The following is a 19,350-nucleotide window of genomic DNA, read 5'->3' as shown; positions in this document are numbered from 1 at the left end:
GGTTGCTTTCATGCTCTCGACGAGCTTCGCCAACTTGGTTTAAAGAAAGTTATAGCCACGTTGAATACGCTGTCTTGAGAAACAAGTGCGAGAGAAACAAGTGGCCACTTGTCCTTGTTTCTCGTGTACAGGCTCCGCTGGCTAAGAGGGACAACAGGCTCTGGGGAAGAGAAAATGTCGATGTGCAGTGACCAGTGACGTCACGGACGCGACTTGCAATCAAATGATTGTTCCGCTTTGGTGGTAGCTAGCTGTAAACATGCAACATTTTGATACTGAGTAGAGTACCCTTCCTATCGCATTAACCTGCGTTGACAACTCACAAGAAAGCTTTATAATATTGACGAGAGTTTAATGTAAAGATCTGATGGCTTCCGAACAGGACTTGTCGTTCAAGAAGCTTCTGATGTCCATTTCGGATCAACTCACAAGCGAAGACCTTGAAAGAATAAAGTTTGGCCTCGAATTGCCTCAAGGGAAATTGGAAGATGTACAGAAGCCGTTTGAACTGTTTCGTCGAATGATGAACGCTGAGCTGTTGTCATCGGAAAATCGCGGTCATTTGGCTTCCCTGTTGCGGTTTGCTGGGCGAATCGATTTGAGTAACGAGTTGCTTCAAGGATCCCAGTTCAAGTCAGTTCAAGTCCCAGTTCAGTTTAATGAAGGTGAGCTAACTTGACCACTACAAGTTATTTTGAGAGCAGTATTCTACTGAGTTCTTCTGTGGCACACAACAGAATGTAATTTAATGGACTCTTTTCGTTCTTTTATGTACTTGTAATACAAATCTTGCAACAAAATACAGTCAAAAAGTTTTAATATACTGAATAATGGCGGATGACAACACTTATTCTCCATTAAAATTCTGTTCAGTTTTTGCAAAACAAAATCACGTTTCCTGCTAACAGCTATATTGTGACTAGGTAATACCTAACAAATTTACGGCCAATCGAGTAAATAAGAAAGTTGTTTTATAGTCGATATAGTATCAATATACAACCAAACTGCGAGTAGTTTTACTACAATAGCGGAAGTCGATCAGGATCGAGAGAAATCATGCGTGACCATCACAGAAGCTAAAACTGCAAAACTACTGAATTTTTAAGCTGTTTTTCGCAAGAAGCGTTTCTCGTTAGTATGAATAAGTATTCTCTGGTGGCTCGAGCTTCGTTTGTTTCGATGAAAAAGTCAGATAAATCAGAACTTTCCCGGTATAAACAAATGATGGGAGACCCCCGATGAGTCATCATGGCTGTTTGTTATTCGCGTGTTATTTACGCTTCGGAAGAGGCACGCTACCTCGCAAAACGTTTGTAGCCGTTGTTAGGACAAACATCGGTACAAGCGGTATGAAATAATATGAGTCTCTTAGTGTGAAATAAGTTGTCTAATCAAATAGATAGTTTTGATGTGTTTAAAGTGTTTGCTCGCTCAAAATCCTTTATGAATACATATGACATACCTCTCTCAAACTGTTGCATTCCACTGAGTGACGTCACAGATCACACAACTCGAGCGGAAAATTTGTATTGTTTGCATTAAGAACGTTACGCTTGTGGTTTGTTATCTGTAATCCCAGCACTTACAATATATTTTTTAACTTTTTTTATTTTTTTAGTATTTTTTCATATTTTTCCTCGTAGATGAAGAGAGTAGTTATTTTTTTTCTAATATAATACATTAAAAGGATAATGGAAAAATAAATAAATTTATTTGTGGAAAAAGTGTTAATTTCGTTAACCTGAACAATATCACCCGAGCCTTTCGTAAGGGTGTAAGACAGTTATATTCTAATTCTCTTTTCTTTGTTTCTCTTTTTTAGAAATCAGTTCATTTGTTGGTAGTCAATGCAATGCAGGAGCTCTTCCCTGCAGGCCACCTCTGTTCTACGGGAGAAGTGAAACTTTGGATGAGATTGTTACAATACTTAGCGAAAACAATGGCAGACGCTTGGTCGTGATCACCGGTTTACCAGGTTATGGAAAATCCTGCTTAGCTCAAGCAATCGGTCACACCATGCTTGAAAAACAGTTCCAAGTTATCTTCCTGTGCTTACGAGAAATCAAGTCTGTAGATAAAATGTCTACAAACATTCTTCATGCTTTGAATGTGTGCCAGGGGGTGGCCAACAGGCAGCGAGATTTGGCTTTGTCTCGTTTAAGTTCTCTAACGACAAAGACTATTTTGATCCTTGACAACGCTGAGGATCTTATTTATAAAGAGGATGTTAGACAAAAATTTTACAGTTTTGTCAATCATGTGATCACATTTGCAAAGAATGTGAAATGTGTCGTCGCCTCGAGGGTGTGGTGCCCAGCCTCTTGTCAAACCCCGCGCCACCCTGTCAAACTACTCGCCTTAGAAAACGAAGCCGCAGCTAAACTGCTCCAAGCAAAGGTCAAAGAAAACTCCATGTTAACCCTAGAGGATGCAGAAGCCACGACTATTGCGAAACTTTGCTATAACATTCCTCTCATTTTGCACGCCGCAGCTGCTTACATAGAAGTTGTTGGTTCACAGACGCTGATTAAAATTTTGGAAGAGGACTCTGCTGCACTGAATTTGGCAGACAATGACGAGTTGGCACCAGAGTTGAAGATGAAGCGTTTTCTCAATGAATGCCTGCAACAGCTTGACCAAGAACTTGAAGAGGCCCTTATCTCGTTGGCTGTCTTTCCAACTGTGTTTAATTACGAACAAGCGGTGCGCGTATTTGGCTCACATCAGCTCCATGCCACTTTGATGCAACTTGTAAAGAGGTCACTTGTCCACAGTGATGTGAAGTCTAACCAGTATTTTGTCCACCGAGTGATTCAGCTTTGCTGCGAGGAAAAGGCCGAGAAAGATGAGCGGCTGTGTGCGTGCTACAGCAAAGGGCGTGAGAGGTTTATTGAGCATTATTTGAAGCTAATTACAGACCTTCATCAAGGATTTTTACGCAAAGGTGATTTGAAGAAGAGTCTTTGTCATTATTTAGCAGAGGAGCAGCACATTATTCAAGCAATTTGGTGGGCTGCAAAAAGTGGGCCAGCGCTCGCTACCCGCTGCGCAGAGATTCTCAACAATGCTGTCACTTTCTTAGCCAAAGTCATGAAGAGGGGTGAATTTGAGGAAGTTTATGAGGTCATCCTTAACGGTTGCCAAGGAGATTTGCGACTCGTGGCCGATTGTCTTACGTGTGTTGGAATAAAACAGATCTACAGCTGTGAGTGCCATCGAGCGTGTAATGTTGTGACAGAGAGGGGCTACAGAGTACTCCAGAGGGCGTTAGAGATCTACCAACAGCTTAACTTGACAGAGGGAGAGCTAGTAGCGCAGTGCTATGGCAAGATCGCCCGCTGTATGGCCAAGAATGGAAATCCAACAAGGGCCCTTGAACTGAGTGCAAAAGCTCTTGAAATCCGGGAACAGAGGAGAGTTGAAGAACCTTTCAAGTATGCGGCTTGCTGTAATGACAGAGCAGGTATGACATGTTTATTTAAGGAATAAACAGAGATATTTTAGTTGATCATTCACAAAATTTTGGATCTTTTAGGATAATAATTTGCAAATTTCCAAACAATCACCGAAGGTGATAAGCTATACTGGACAATTTGCAGATATGGTACACAGGTTGAAATTATTGTGCACAATGTTGCAGTTAGTTGACACATGTAAAATTATTGTGCACCAAGTTGCAGATAGTGGACACAGGTTGAGATTATTGTGTACAATGTTGCAGATAGTGTACACACCTTGAAATAGTTGCATGCAATGTTGCAAAAAAATTGACACATGTTGACATTGTTGAGCTCAATGTTGCAGATGGTGGATACACATTATGCACAGTGTTGCAGAAAGTGGACATGTTGGAATTGTTTCACCCAATGTTGCAGATAGTGTACACACCTTGAAATTGTTGCACACAATGTTGCAGATAGTGGACACATGTTGGCATGATTGTGCATAATGTTGCAGATAGTGTACACACCTTGAAATTGTTGCACACAATGTTGCAGATAGTGGACACATGTTGGCATGATTGTGCATAATGTTGCAGATAGTGTACACACCTTGAAATTGTTGCACACAATGTTGCAGATAGTGGACACATGTTGGCATGATTGTGCATAATGTTGCAGATAGTGTACACACCTTGAAATTGTTGCACGCAATGTTGCAGATAAGGTACACACCTTGAAATTGTTGCACACAATGTTGCAGATGGTGGACACATGTTGGCATTGTTGCACATAATTTTGCAGATAGTGGACACACATTGAAATTGTTGCATGCAATGTTGCAAAAAATGGCACTTGTTGACATTGTTGAGCTCAATGTTGCAGATAGTGGACACATGTTGAAATTGTTGCACACAATGTTGCAGATAGTGGACACATTGAAATTGTTGCAGGCAATGTTGCAGATAAGGTACACACCTTGAAATTGTTGCACACAATGTTGCAGATGGTGGACACATGTTGACATTGTTGCACATAATTTTGCAGATAGTGGACACATGTTGAAATTGTTGCACGCAATGTTGCAGATAGTGGATACCAATGACATTGTTGTGCATAATGTTGCAGATAGTCTACACACCTTGAAACTGTTGCACGCAAAATTATGTTGCCAAAAATTGACACATGTTGACATTGAGCGCAATGTTGGGGATAGTGGATACATGTTGACATTGTTGCACATAATGTTACAGATAGTGGACACACATTAAAATTGCTGCACGTAATGTTACAGATAATGGACACATCTTAATAATTTGCAAATTTCCAAACAATCACCGAAGGTGATAAGCTGTACTGGACAATTTGCAGATGTGGTACACAGGTTGAAATTATTGCGCGCAATGTTGCAGTTAGTTGATACACATTGAAAATGTTGCGTGCAATGTTGCAGATAGTGGACAAAATTTATGATGAATAGTGGACATTGCGCGCAACCTTGCAGGACGAAATAAAACCAATTCTACCTGTAGAAGGCCGTGCATACTTTTTCTTATTAACACAGCTTTGTTTCTTTTCTTTTCTTTAGTTGTACAAAGCTCCTTGAACAACCACAAGGAAGCCCTGAGTCTCAGAGAACGCGCCCTCAGTTCTTATGTTGACCAACTAGACGATCACCCATTCACCGGGACGCTCTATAACTACCTTGGCAACGATTGCCTTGCGCTGGGCAACTTTGATAAAGCTGTCGAGTATTTCTCCAAGGCGCTGAGCATCAGGAAAACTGTCCTTGGGTTTTACCACCAAGAGACTTCTCGCAGTCTGCATGATTTGGGTGTTGCTTACAAAATGAAGGTTAGTTTGTCTTTGCTACTAGATTTTTTACTCCTTGGAAAAAGAGGGACTTAAAGGACCCTTAAATGTCCACAGGGAGGGGCTGGGGCATAATGCATCGGGTCGAGATGCAGAGGGGTCGAGGGTGTGAACCTGCATGTGGTTCTCTTATGGTGTCCTCAGGCAACAACAACAACAACAACAACAACAACAAGGTTTATTTGAACTGCAAAATTACTAGTTACTACTTTTAAGTAGTTTAGCTTTTAAAAACAATAAATACATTAAAAATACATACAGTTGCTGGTCACCCAAAATAACTGAAAAGCTAAACTAGTTGGGTGTCCACCATTTATTGATTTAAAGTAAATATAAGGTCAGACACGAGGCATTTTACATTTTACATTTTGCACACTTAATTAAGGCGGTAGATAACAGAACAAATAATTCTTAAGCATGTATGTACAATAAAAGCACGTACTGCACCCACAGATCTAGACCCCAGGTGAATTATTGCGCATACCACAAAAGCATTATACTGGGCGCAGTCGCGCTATTTTCCTCAGAAGTAGAAAACGATTCTACTCCTTAAATGAGGGTGACATAAACTGCGTGTTACTTTTCGGCTTTTTCATGGATGACGCTTTCTCTATCATTTTTATGTGTCCCAAAATGAGTAAGGGATTCTTCTCTAGCTTTGACGGTTGTGAGATTCTAATAAAGTTTTTCATTCATTCATTCCAGGGAGACTTTGCGAAAGCAATGGAGCAACTGAACGCGGCTGTCGCGATCCAGGAGAAGTTATTTGACGTTCCACATGAGAAGCTCAAGTCCCTCAAAGAGAAGAGCGAGTTGTGCTGTCAGTTGAATTTGCCCGAAACAACTGCTCAGCAAATACAAGTGAAAATACAGGAGTGCACGGAACAGATGACGCAAGCGAGAGAGTTTAGCAACATCAGACTGGAAAGAATTATGGACTTTGCTAACAACAATAACGTTGCTCCTTAGAAGCATTAGGGGGCATGTTAGTTTTGTAGTCATGATTATAGTGGACCAAGTGTGCTCTCTCATTAACAAGTTGGCTAGGACCGGAACTCGAGAATTTTTATGACCGAATACCGTACAATTCCGGTTATCAGCCCCCTCGGGTATAAGCCCCCCTCTGCCGGATGACAGTACTGATCAGGGCTAAATGTTGCTTTATTATGCGATCAACACTCCCGTGGCTCGTTTCGTTTTTTTTTTTTATTCTGCTTATAAGCCCTCCCAGATATAAGCCCCTCAACTTATAAGCCTACACAAAAGCCCTTACGAAGTTGTTTAAGCCCAGGGCTTATAACCGGAATTTTTAGGTAGTCAACGAGGCACAGAGGGAGGTAGTTTTATTGTCTTAGAAGTGGACACTCTTAGGGAGGAGGGATTGCGGGAAATCCGCCAATCAGATTGGGGGATTTTTAGTAGAAACTCGTCTACTAGAGACTTCGAGCGCATATAGCCTACAGACAATGTAATCTGCCGTATAAACAAAGAAACATGTAAATGATGATGATGATCGCCTTGCAGGCTCTATCTTTTAATTGTATATAAAGTTGTTACATAATATATAAGACAAGACTCGGACAGCAGACAAAATGATTTGAAATTTCAGGAGCGAGTATAGCAAGGTTAAATTTACACATCAGCAACTCAGTTCCACAAACAGTAAACGTTTTTAAAACAACTTTGGTGAACTTCTCATTCAAATATATAGACAGCCAGATTTTCCAGTCTGTACTTAGTAGAGTTTGAGTGGTTGAAAATTTGTAAAAAAAAAACAACATCAAAAAAAACAAAAACAAAAAACGAAACAAAACAAAAAATGTAAAACTGTAAACCGATATGTTAAAGGCAGTAATGTATTGATCTTTGTAACAGAGTGGATTGTTGCTTGGTTTCAAGTTACAACTATTTAACCAAAAAAGAAATAAAAGAATAGTACTAGACTTAAACCAGAAGACCTCTTTGGGTCACATTATCCGTTATCATACCCAGCAACCCTAAAGAAATGCTCGTCTTAACTTATTTCTTTGGCAAGGGGATGAAAACCAGGCCTTATGCGATATAACGTGAAAAGAGGAAGGAGTTTTCCTTTCTTACGTGATGAGTACTTGAAACGACGGGATCCGTGTAAAGCTTGGTAGATGTTATTTATTTTCTACTTAAAAGGTCAAATGTCTCGAACTTACATTTCTCGTGTTTGAAAGCTCATCAAGTGTGTCTGGGTCAAGTAAAATGACAGGATTTTTGGTACATTTGATCTCAGGATTTATTCAAGTTGGAACGCAAAACTGTTTAGCCTGGTTCATACTTGTATGATAATAAGCATCGGCATAACAAAAACTCGTGTGTGAACAGGCGTGAGATAAGCACAGACACAAGTACAAAATTTTACTGTTGAGGTGACTCCCATCATTAAGTGTTTACTACAAGTGTGAACAAGTGGGGGTATGCTTCCGTCTTTGTTTGTGCTTATCTTCCGAGTGTACTGACCCTGGGCCTGGCTCACTGTCCGCTTTGGAATTTCTAAACTCGACGTCTGCGCCGGTCCAGCCGTTTTGTGCTTTGTACTCACATAAGGAACGCGGGCTCACGGAGCTTTCGATGCTCTCACCATCCTGTAGTTCATTGTACCTGCGCGTGCTGACTTTAGGTCATCACAAACCTTGTTTTTTTCGCTGCAAACCAAAAGAGAAATTCCACGATTTATATAGAACATGCCTTTAGTTGCATGCTTTAATTTAACGATTCGCATGCCCATCTATGTTGACGCAGACACGTACATCGACCCAAGATGCCATTTTTCGCACGCAATCTACAATGGGGTAGAAATGGCACCCATTTAAACGCACGCCTGGGTGGAGAGAGGCCCACCATCACATGAAGCCAGGCGAAAAGTGCTGAATGAAATCAACGCCTCGCTCAGCAGGAACGACTTATTTCGACTCACCTGACCGGCTCACAACGGAAAAACCTACTCTTGAAATTATTTAATCTCCACTGATCATCTAAAAAATTATTAGGCCGCGACATAAACCTTAATTATAACCTTCCTCCAATACTTTGCACTGTTGTCGAAGACTGCCCATAAATGCATTGAAAAGCAGATTTTTTTGGTGAGGTAATTGCCATTTTGCGGACTGTCATTGATCGGCTTAAGACATTCCCTTGATCGGCTCAGCCAAGAAATTAGAAAAGGAGTTCGTAAAAAATCTTGAAAGACTTGAAACTGTGTTTTTTGGCATTATTTTACCCAAGAGCATGCAAGAAAATCCCGTGCAAGTAATCAAATTCGTACTCATAGCCACCGAAATGGGGTTGCATTTCTTCCTGTGGCTGCTTTCACCGTCAAATGCATAAAAAAAACAAGCTCGAAATCCTCCTCGAATTCTTTCCCCGTAGCTACTCGATGAACTTTTTGAAAACAAATCACCGTCTTTAGCCAAGATGTGACCGTAATATATCTATTTCGATTGCTTGATAGGGCTTGGATTGCGATTGGGCTTGAACTTTTGGACAAAGCGCTCGTGTGACTAGCATCTGGCACGATTAAAACCAATTATGTTGTTGTAGAGCGGTTTGCACTTGAGTGTCGAAAATAGTTTGCTTTTACTTTGGTTTTGCATTACTACGCTCATTAATTGGCTCAAAAATCTCGCGCCACTTTCTCAGCCAATCAGAAGTAAAACCAAACGTACGTTTTCGTGCGCTTCGTGACAACTTTATGCAATTACTTCGAGTTTTGATTGGTTTACTGAATTGTTAGTGTCCCTTGTGATTGATCAGACTAATAACACATGTAATACTTTGGTTTTGGTTTTACGACACTCAACTGAAAGCTGCTCTAACCTAATCCTAGCCGACTCTCAATAACGCCCGACGAAACACTCATCTAAGCATCGATCAGCACTTCACTTTGCAGTTCCGTCTTTCAATCTTTTAGCTTCAACGATGGAGGAAGAAACTGAAGTTGACGGTGGCTATGATTTTGAGTTTGTAGACGAGTTACCTCCATGCCAAACTTGCCCCATTTGTTTTCTTGCCATGCGAAACCCAGTGCAGACTTCTTGTGGTCACCGCTTTTGCAAAACATGCTTGTTAAAGGCACTCAGGTATGTTGTTGTATACATGCGCTCTTGAAAATGCTTAACTTCTCCTAAACACTGATGTTCAAAATGTGATTTTAAAGGACTGTCAACAGTAAAATGTTCAGTTCTATCACTGACTCTCAAATGTTTCTGATTAAAGTCTACAAGTCCTCAGCTTCTACGTTCGTAATGCAAGTGATCACTGAACGGAAAGGGTTTGGTGATCAGGAGTGAATTAAACCCAATTATTGTGTAATCGTCAAAAATTGCACGACCGTTACACTGAGATAGGGTCGGTTTAAAACTGATCATATGCAAATTTCCTCCACGCTTTATTGGTTAATCGCTTTTTCATTGTTGTTTGACTGAGGGAAGTTTTGCATGCGCGGATAAGAATGTCCTTGAGAGATTTTTCCTTTTTATAATATACAATCGGTTGCTTGTTAAAGATGTGTTTGAGTTTAGTCTGTTGTTGAAAATGTGCCAGTGTTTTATAAGAATCTTTTTAGGATTCGGCGGGTAGCTGGTGGGTGGCCGGGTTGTTGGAAGTTGTAACGGTAGAGTCTCTAGTTTCTTTTGGAGCGCCTCTTTTCTATCGCTGAACTGAACTGCAGTCAAGATTTTATGAACGAGTATTAAAGGGTAGCCTCTTTCGCAGAGTCATTGTTCAAATTAAAGACTTGTTTGCTTGTTTCAAAGTTTTCTTTGACTGAGTTTGTTCTTAAAAGGCGCAGCGCTTTTCCTTTGATAAAACCCTTTTTAGTGTTTAAAGGGTGGCAAGATGAGAAGTCCGTATATTGAAAAGTTTCAGTGGGTTTAAAATGTGTTTGTAAGGCAAAGATTTTGAGAGTTGTGAGGAGGGGTCCTTTCAAGACCTCGGTAGTTCCGCCTGGGCGTTTCGGCTGATATGGTCCAAGGTAAGGATGGGCCGATATTCGATACACCGATATTTTGACAATTTTGAAAAGTATCGATACTTTCGACAAATATCGCACTTTCGATACGTTTTCGATACTGCACACGCGACCTGAGCCTGCGGTCTTCTGGTCAGCACCTGAGGTTTAAAATGTAGTTTTGCTCAAACAAATATTGATGTTCTTGTCAATATTTTATTTTTTTTATTGCCTTGCTTGATGTCCACACATTGCTGATGCATCAGTGAAACAAAAAGACCAAAAATCAACATTCATAGCTATCATTTATAATGTCAGGACTGTCCTTTACGACCCTTTGTATGGTCAGACAAATCACGTGACATCAGGACGAAAATGGCGTCAAAATCGATATTGATATCGAGGAAAAAGGCAAATATTGTATCGATATCGTATCGTTTTGAAAAACCTGTATCGGACCATCCTTAGACTGCCAGGCTGTCTAGAAGGTCTGGTCGAACCGGATGTGTGGTCTCGGTCTGTATTGGAGTCCGTAGGGACACGTGGAGTTCCTCGCGTGTTCTCTGAGGACTTGAAGTGATCGTTTACATTTGGCTCGTCTGGTTTTCAGTGCTGTAAGTCGATTCCGGATGGATTTAACGCCCTCAGCTTCTGATCTCTGCTTTTGAGCGGCTGGTACTAGTTCAGGAATCACTGAAAAAGCGCAAGACCGGTTTCGGAACCAAACTATTGGCTCCTTCGTCAGTTGCTTTTAGCTTTTTTTGAATAGCTCTCGATGGGAGCTTGTGCATATTGGATACTGAATTATTGAATATTGTCATGAACATGCATGCAAATCATAAGTTTGAATTTGCGATTTATCTCCCTTCAGGCGAGGCAACCATTGTCCGCAAGAAAGAAATCCTATTCCTGAAGATGAAGGGGTGAGTTCTAACTAACGTGAGCTGAACAAATCATAACTATAAACACAGTTATCCCTATCGCTCTTCATTATATTTAACTAGGAAGGATCCTGATGTCTATGTTTGCCTAGTCTCCCTCGCAGCCGTTTTTGTGTTGTCACGCAACGCTCCTCCCGGGCGACGACACTAAAAACGGCTGCGAGGGAGACTAAAGGTTGGTTTCCACTGTCGCGTAATTTTTTACGTGCGTTTACGCGCTTAAAAAAATGTAGAGACAATGTATGAACGACTTGCGTAAACCTGTACGCAAGTCGTTCATACATTGTCTCTAAACTTTTTCACGCACGTAAACGCACGTAGAAAATTACGCGTCAGTGGAAATCCAGCATAACGTTTGCCTCCTTTGCAGCCGTTATTTGTGTCGTCACGAAACGCTTGGTGGAGCTTTGCGTGACGAGCCCAAACAACAGCTGAGAAGGCGACTAAATCGGTATGTTTGTCGCTATAAATTGTTTCCACTTTGGCTGTCAAACGTGTAACAAACTAAGGAGAATAAGTGTCAGGGATTGAAGCAAGCTTTTAAATTCAATCTACGAAATAAAGCGAAAATCGGTGTTGACGGTTATAATTGTTTAAAATTTTAAGTCGTGACGTCGCGTTGTCTCGGCGGCAGTTTTTGAGTTTGTACCACTTTCTTCCCTGGATAAACTGAACAATGAAGGTCGTTTTATAATTTGCTTTCCTGTCACAGTTTTTTAGCGATGTGGCCTGGAAGAGGGACATACTTTCTCTTCGTGTGAAGTGCAAGAAGAGTGAACGAGGATGTGGTTGGACTGGGCAACTACGTAACTATAAGGTGAATGCATTTCACGTAGCTACTTCGTTTTTGTCATTGTTGCTGGAAACTGTAGCCTCCTACGCAGAAGATGTTCTTTGGACTCGTCACGCGTTTATCCTGTTTCTCCCTAGTCCGGTCCCTGAACTCTCTCTTCCGCGCGCCCTTCATAGGGGTTGAACCCAGGCGCGGGAAGAGAGGGTCCAGGATATCTTGAATGCACATGCGCCAGTTTTTTTTCCCGAAATCAGGGGAAACCATATTTCGCAGCAATTTTGAAAACGCGCGCGCACAGATGACGAGTTCACTCTGTGTACTAAAGCAGGATTAACACAAATCGCTATCCGTCAACTATTCCTGGTATTTTGTACCTGTTCATTGAACTGGCTTTGCACGCAATTCAGCACAGTTTTTTTGCATTTTTCGCGTGCTTGGTCGCGTAGTTTAATTCGTCATTTGAGCGAGCAATTTTAACCCTAGCAAGCGCGTCCCAAGCAAGTAACGCCAAACTCCTCGTTTCTGATTGGTTCATTCTAAGCATGCGCATGCAAGTTATCCTGGACTCTCTTTTCTCGCGCCGCGGAAGAGAGAGTTCAGGGACTGGACAAGTTTCTACCCCGTTTCGTGGGGGAGGAACACTTGACGAGCCCAAAGAGTGTCTGAGCAGGAGACCATGGAAAACGCCGCCTGGCTCAGGTATGGATGGAACAGTCGTCACGGAAGTTGCAAGATCAAGGAAGTAACTAGTGTTTGTTTTTCTTTTTTCTCAGAAACACTTCAGGATGTGTCAATATGAAGATGTTGTCTGTGATGACTGTGACGAAGTAACGGAACGATTTTTCTTGCAACATCACAAAACTGCAGAATGTCGCAAAAGGATTGTGCAATGTGAATACTGTCAAACGAAGTTTGCTTTCTTTCGCACAGAGGTGAGGTTACACAATGTTTACGAACCATCTGTAAGTTCGGCTGTTTTTAGACCGCAGTAATGTATTCATGTACAAATTCCCTACACGAACACTGAAATGCAGGAAATACCGATTTCATTTTAACGTTGACGCTGAAGTTCATGAATGTTTGTTTCATATGCTAGCCTAATCACTTTCTGCCACCCTACCCTTATAAGAATTGTCTTATTCCTTAGCCTGTTCCAAGAGTTCGATTATTGTTGGGTAGCAGCGCGAAAACGGCAACCTAAAAAATAGGGAAAGGGGAGCGGGGAAGAATCCAAACTTCTTTTTTTTTCGTGCTTCTCCAGACTAAGCAAACGCCTGAAACAGACTATATCATTCCTCAGTCGAATCTGGATACAGCCTTAAGGAGGCTCGATGTAGTTTTTTTTAGCCCTAGGGTGGTTGTTTTGAAAATGAAAATTATCAAGGATTTTTGCAGATTTTTCTAAAATTTTGTCTACAGGTAGTCAATTCAAAAAATGAATACCAAGATGTCAATCTAGATTTCGAGAAAATCCAGCTGGTTTGAAAACAAAAGAAAACGAAAGTCGTTGCTATGGTAACATTTGTGACGAAGTGACCAGTAAAAAATTAAACGTTGGTCTAAATTGATTATTATGGTGTATTTTGTCAGTAGTCGAACATTAGCTTCCTAGATAATTTTCATTTTCAAAACGACCACCGTGGGGCTAAAAAAACTACATCGAGCCTCCTTATGTGGCGGACACACAGTGCAACATTGCAACAAAATTGCAGCGCGTGCGCCTCCCTGATCCTTCTTTAGACTTGTTGCGTGCAGTTTATGTTGCGCAACAACTGACTCGTCCCCAGTCGTCTTCATATAGCCGAGTGCTATAAGAAGACGACTGGGGACGAGTCAGGCGCAACAATCCCTCAACAATATTAATTTCGGATCGGCTCGCAGCTCTCGGAAGGTCTCGTATGAATTACTCGCTTCCTTTCAAGAGAACAATAGAACAAACATGAACAATGCCCCTAGTCCCAAACACAATAACAGCTGCTACACTAGAGGACTACTAGATTTACAAGCTTGCGAGAGCTGGTACACTGCTGACAATGTCAGGGTGGATACAGGAAGTCCGAGTTTTCACATAGCCAGGCGTTAGGTAGCTAGAATTCATGTGCTTTCTGCGCTTTCCCCATTTCAGATGCTGCTTTTTCACTAGCGTGTTCTGGGCAGCGTGGAAAACGGCGAGTGAACGTAAGGGGGGAGGGGGGTTCTTCGCACCAATCCCGTTTTTCGCAATGGCTCCTCCAACTAAGCGAACCCCTCGAACAGGCTACTTTTGCAGGTTTATTTACTATGTATGTCGTGTGTTTGGTCATACAATGATCAATTAAATTTGGGACCTTGCCTTTTTTTAGATAAATATATTGCGTGATTAGGATTTTACGTAGCGTACAAGTATATTGGGAACCTGTCGCGCAAACGTAATGTTTATTAAAATCAACAGATTCACCAAAACAAATGCAAACGCTTTCCTCTTGATTGTCCTCAGCAATGTGGAGTGCGAGAAATACCCCGAGAGGAGGTAAAAAATTATCTTTATGTCATTTAAGATGTGAATATTGTTCATCGTAGTGTAAGGTAAGAATGAACGTTTATTCGTTTGTCTCACGATAGAATCGTTTTGAGATGTTGATCGCGACGTTTCGACTGCAATACTGCTAGTCTTCATTAGGCGTTGACGTCGATTGTTTGCGCGTCACTATTTACACGTTGGTTCGCTGCTATTCGTGAGACAAACGAATAAACGTTCTTTCCTAAATTATCTATAATTGGTTAAACTAGTAAAGAATCGACCACATCTTTCATTGCCTTGAGATGACTATCGTAGTATCGTTGAAACGTACTGACGAATTAGAGAGAATGTAAAGTGGTAATTAAAGTCAGTGGAGTACAATTTGGTCTGAAATCATAAACATGTACGTGTGATTTCAAAATCGAACGAGGGCGCAGCGCGATTTGAAATCACAAATATGATTTAAAAAAAAAAATAAAATAAATCGCCTTTATTTTACGAGGGTAGCACGCAACAGTCCAAATTCAGGATTTTAGTTAGTACCAATATTTATTGATCCAGAAATAATAAAAAAAGGCGAATTAGGCGATCTAGAGTGAATTAAATAAATAAAAATAAATAAATAAATAAATAAATAAATAAAAGATTTATATAGCGCCATATCCATGAATCATGGATATGGCTCATCACTTCATTTTCTGCAATTTGATTGTAGCTAAGCAAGCCTTAAAATCTGATTGTTTTTTTTAGTGCTCTTTTCTCATTGGCTGGGGAAAAGATGCGATTTAGAGCAAAATATAGTGCGTTTCGTAAATAAATCGCCCTGCTAAGAGCCAACCATATTGCAAGGATCACCGGAGATTTTAAAATGGATGCAATTAAGTGCCAAAGCTCTTAATTAGCGAGAGCAAAAGAATTTTCAGTGCCTATTATTGTAAAAAATAGTAAGAGGGCCTAGAAAGATCCCCAAAACAAACCATTAGACTGTGTCGGTCAGCTAAGCTGACTGTAACCAATTATTACGTACACCAAGCTGCCTGTCTCTTTTTCAAACAAACAAATTAGGATAAGTAAACCTACTTACACATCTACGTATGCATGTTCTTTTGCAGGTGAAGAACCATGTGAAAAACGATTGTCTGTTGACGATGGTTACCTGCCCTTACAAGGAGGCAGGGTGCACCTTTCATGTAAGTTATGCATGGTGAGAATTTTTTCATTAGTGTCAGTGGCTTAGCATTGTTCAGCGTAATTCATAACATAACGCTCCCGCAGATTCCCATCATGAATATTAAGCCTCTCGTCTATGAACAGACACTGGTTTGAAGGGCTGCGAAGGTACTGGCTGCGGGCCGAGAAGAAAATTGTTGAGAGTGAAGTGGAAAGGGGGAAGGGGTGGAGACCTCCATCTCGTGCAATCCTCCCCACCACTTCTCCCTCCTTTTTCTTCCCACTTTCTCTTCGCCCCATCCTCGAGCAGAGATCCTGTTCGCAGGCTACTCATCATCAAGCATGGCTCACGTTCTTTGAATGTCTAAATAGCAACTGAAAGCAGTGTAGGGAAATGTTTCGCCCGTGCCAGACCAAACTTAACATGGGAATAAATAAATGTATTGATTTTTATTTCAACCTCAGGACAAAAGGAGTAATTTGACCATCCACATTGAAGCCTCTACCGAGGACCACCTGAAGAGAACTTGGTCTCTTCTCCAAGACACAGCAAATGTTTTGTTGGACGACGTAGAAGAGGACGTAAAACGATTAAAAAAAGACAAAAAAACGTTGAAAAGATCTTTGAAAAGGGAGCGTAGCAACCGGAAGAAGCTTGAAGTGGAAAACGAGGAATTGAAGAAGGAAGTGAAAGAAGTCAAAAATCAACTTGAAGTCGTAAAACGCACCGCAGCTGAAAACTAAAAGATCATCAGTCTGATAAAACCTTATGTACTAGGACCGAAGAAGGCTGACGCTATGAAAAAAGGCAAACAAAAAAGAAAGTAAGGCTCGGGAATGTTGTTGTTGTTTTTCCTTTATTGCATAGAAATCTCCATTTAATTTCTAGCCTGAAATATTTTATCCATTGGTCACTGTAATAAATATTATATTTTGAAAGATGATTAGAAAAATACTTTCACCAAGCACAGACGCTAGGCAACATTTTTTAAAAAACCTTAGTTTGCCAGGAGGAATAAAATAAGTTCGCTTTATGCGTTATTAAGGTCATTGCCCTGTATTGCATTGCGCATCTTAACTGCGCAGAATTTTACGCGTAATTAGCGCGCGCACATAAACAAAATGGCGGCTTTTTTCTATGCGGCTTAGACCGCGAGAGAAGTAAATTGTCGCTTTCTCGTAAACGAGTATGGTGACCTATCAATTTTTTCTCACATTTTGGGTGTAGCGATCAAATTCTTTCTGTAAAATGAAAACAGATCAATTCCTATGTTTGAGAAAATAAATTATCGCTAAACTTTGTACTTTGCCAGTACTCGGAGAGGAATTATAAAGGAATTATATGGAATATACAAGGTCTTCCTGCTCCTAAACGAATGTGCTGACCCCCCTTTTTTATTTCAAAATTTAAGTTCCCTTAAAGTAATAAACCAGTAGGCGAAGTTTGGGTAAAAATCTATGTTCAGTTTTATTTCGGGGCAATGGCCGTAAAGATCCCTCTGTTAGCTATAGAAAACTGTTTGGAGATCAAAAGGAATAAGGGAGATCATGGGGAGGTCATCGGTTCGCTTCCCGTCGGCCGTCGGGGACTAAGATTTTCTTTCTTTCATTGTCTCACGCTCGTGATATGATGATTCTTAAATTTGCTCTGAAAACAATAGACACAGGATCACAGTTAAATAGAGGTGCCAGAAAATTTTACTTTTTCTTTTCCTATTCATTGCCTTTATAGTTCTTCACAGTCAGATTCTGATGTTCAGAGGAAGCGGATTCGTTCACGTTCGATCACAATTAGCTCCGATACTTCAGACGAAGATTGAGTACAGCGTGAGTTCAGCGCCATCATCAATATTCCAGTTCAATTTCGACTTAATTTGTCTTTAATATAATACATATTTAGTTAGCAACCTCTCTAACAACAACCACTGAACTGAAAAATTAATTCTTTTAGTGACAGTGTCGCACAGTCAGGCACTACGTTAAATTTGTATTAAATTGTCCAGCACGATAGCTAAGTAGATTTGACTATTTTTGCAAACCCAGGACAGGCATGAACTTGAATGCGAAATAAAGTTATATTTTCTTTTTTTCGATTTGATTATCGTGTAATCGTGTAGTCGCGCTATTTCCTCAGAAGTAAAAAACGATTCTACTACTTACCGTATTTATTCGATTTAGCGCCCAACCTCGAATAAGCGCCCACCTCGAAAAAGCGCCCACCCCCACCCCCTAAAAGAATGAAGTGCACGAGAGGAGTAAAATGATAGGAGTGAAATCGACTAAGTACTACCAAGAGACTACCCCGAAGACCGAGCTTTCTTAGTAATTTACAGAAACTTTCAATGAACAGTTAAAATTCAGCTTTGGTACATCTTCACGTTTAGTTATTATTTACTGTTTTCTTGCAAAATAAGCGTACTACTTGCTAAAAAGGGTGAAAATGTAATAAGCGCCCACCTCAAATAAGCGCCCATCCTCAAGGTCCAAAAATTTAATAAGCGCCAAGGGCGCTTAATCGAATAAATACGGTAAATGGGGGTGACATCCCGGCACTGCGTGTGACTTTTCGGCGTCTTCATCGATGCTGCTTTCTCTTTCATTTCCAGGGAAACTTTGTGACAGCAATGGAACAACTTAACGCGGCTGTCAGGATCCAAGAGAAGTTATTTGACGTTCCACACGAGAAACTCAAGTCCCTCAAAGAGAAGAGCGAGTTATGCTGTCAGATGAATTTACCCGAAACAACTGCTCAGCAAATACAAGTGAAAATACAGGAGTGCACGGAACAGATGACGCAAGCGAGAGAGTTTAGCAACATCAGACTGGAAAGAATTATGGACTTTGCTAACAACAATAATGTTGCTCCTTAGAAGCATAAGAAGACATTTTGATTATGTTATCATGATAATTGTGGGAGGCGCGGTGGCCTAATGGTTAGCGCGCTCGCCTCCGAGTCGAACGGCCCGGGTTCGAGGCCTGGCCGGGGCGCTGCGTTGTGTTCTTGGGCAAGACACTTTACTCTCACAGTGCCTCTCTCCACCCAGGTGTATAAATGGGTACCGGCGAATTTACTGCTGGGGGGTAACCCTGCGATGGACTAGCATCCCATCCAGGGGGGAGTAGCAATACTCTCAGTCGCTTAATGCTACGGAAACCGGGATAAGCTCCGGCCTGTATGGGCCACTAGGCTCGAAGCAGACTTTACCTATCATGATAATAGTGGTCCGTTGTTAATAGCAATGACCACGCTTGTTTCACGTGTAACTTTATTCTAGACTACGAGCACTCCGGCCCCTCTTTTATTTTAGTTCGTCCAGCGTGAAGCTTAAAATAGTGCGACAGGGAAAATGGCCGTGTAAGATCTGGAAGCGAGACGCGCGGGTCGACGCGCGTAGTCTACTTTATCGAAATTTACTTTCTATGACCAAATACAGTCAACTCTTGTTGTATTGGACACGCTCGGGGCGTCGTTTAGCGTCCGTTATAGCGAGAGTCCGTAAAAGCGGGAGTCATTTCCAGTCAAACCTCTTCCGCCGGGGATCTGGATTTTGTCCGCAATAGCAGGGAGTCCGCAAGGCGAGAGTTGACTGTTGTCAACGAGGCACAGCCGAGTTATTTGTCGCTTGTAGGAAGCGAGGGGGGAGCAGTGTGATTGT

The 19,350-nt window shown here is 41.2% G+C and overlaps 2 protein-coding genes across 2 annotated transcripts; both read left to right on the top strand.

Annotated features, from left to right (window-relative positions):
- Nucleotides 1-274: 274 nt before the first annotated feature.
- On the top strand, nt 275-6,425 carry LOC144667146 (uncharacterized). The gene is made up of 4 exons (XM_078528539.1): nt 275-665; nt 1,823-3,463; nt 5,029-5,294; nt 6,018-6,425. The coding sequence occupies exons 1-4, from the start codon at nt 368-370 to the stop codon at nt 6,279-6,281; spliced, it is 2,469 nt and encodes an 822-aa protein (XP_078384665.1). The 5' UTR covers nt 275-367; the 3' UTR covers nt 6,282-6,425.
- Nucleotides 6,426-9,260: 2,835 nt separating this feature from the next.
- LOC144667155 (TNF receptor-associated factor 6-like) lies at nt 9,261-18,333 on the top strand. The gene is made up of 9 exons (XM_078528549.1): nt 9,261-9,421; nt 11,162-11,213; nt 11,944-12,048; nt 12,798-12,956; nt 14,456-14,533; nt 15,637-15,714; nt 16,160-16,518; nt 17,427-17,521; nt 18,301-18,333. Exons 1-7 carry the CDS (start codon nt 9,261-9,263, stop codon nt 16,436-16,438), a joined length of 912 nt encoding a protein of 303 aa, XP_078384675.1. The 3' UTR covers nt 16,439-16,518; nt 17,427-17,521; nt 18,301-18,333.
- Nucleotides 18,334-19,350: the final 1,017 nt, after the last annotated feature.

Source organism: Oculina patagonica, chromosome 10, assembly GCF_052425735.1.
Source record: "Oculina patagonica isolate OP01 chromosome 10, crgOcupat, whole genome shotgun sequence".
Taxonomy (NCBI): domain Eukaryota; kingdom Metazoa; phylum Cnidaria; class Anthozoa; order Scleractinia; family Oculinidae; genus Oculina; species Oculina patagonica.
The sequence above is the reverse complement of the archived record's forward strand: the minus strand, read 5'-3'. Positions and strand labels throughout refer to the sequence as shown.

What these genes read in the sequence shown, in the direction of transcription:
- LOC144667146 (XM_078528539.1), top strand. Translation starts at nt 368, where the DNA reads ATGGCTTCCGAACAGGACTTGTCGTTCAAGAAGCTTCTGATGTCCATT. An exon ending in TTGCTGTAATGACAGAGCAG is followed by an intron (nt 3,464 to 5,028) that starts GTATGACATGTT and finishes TCTTTTCTTTAG; the next exon opens with TTGTACAAAGCTCCTTGAAC. An exon ending in GTGTTGCTTACAAAATGAAG is followed by an intron (nt 5,295 to 6,017) that starts GTTAGTTTGTCT and finishes CATTCATTCCAG; the next exon opens with GGAGACTTTGCGAAAGCAAT.
- LOC144667155 (XM_078528549.1), top strand. Translation starts at nt 9,261, where the DNA reads ATGGAGGAAGAAACTGAAGTTGACGGTGGCTATGATTTTGAGTTTGTA. An exon ending in TGCTTGTTAAAGGCACTCAG is followed by an intron (nt 9,422 to 11,161) that starts GTATGTTGTTGT and finishes ATCTCCCTTCAG; the next exon opens with GCGAGGCAACCATTGTCCGC. An exon ending in GAGAAATACCCCGAGAGGAG is followed by an intron (nt 14,534 to 15,636) that starts GTAAAAAATTAT and finishes GTTCTTTTGCAG; the next exon opens with GTGAAGAACCATGTGAAAAA.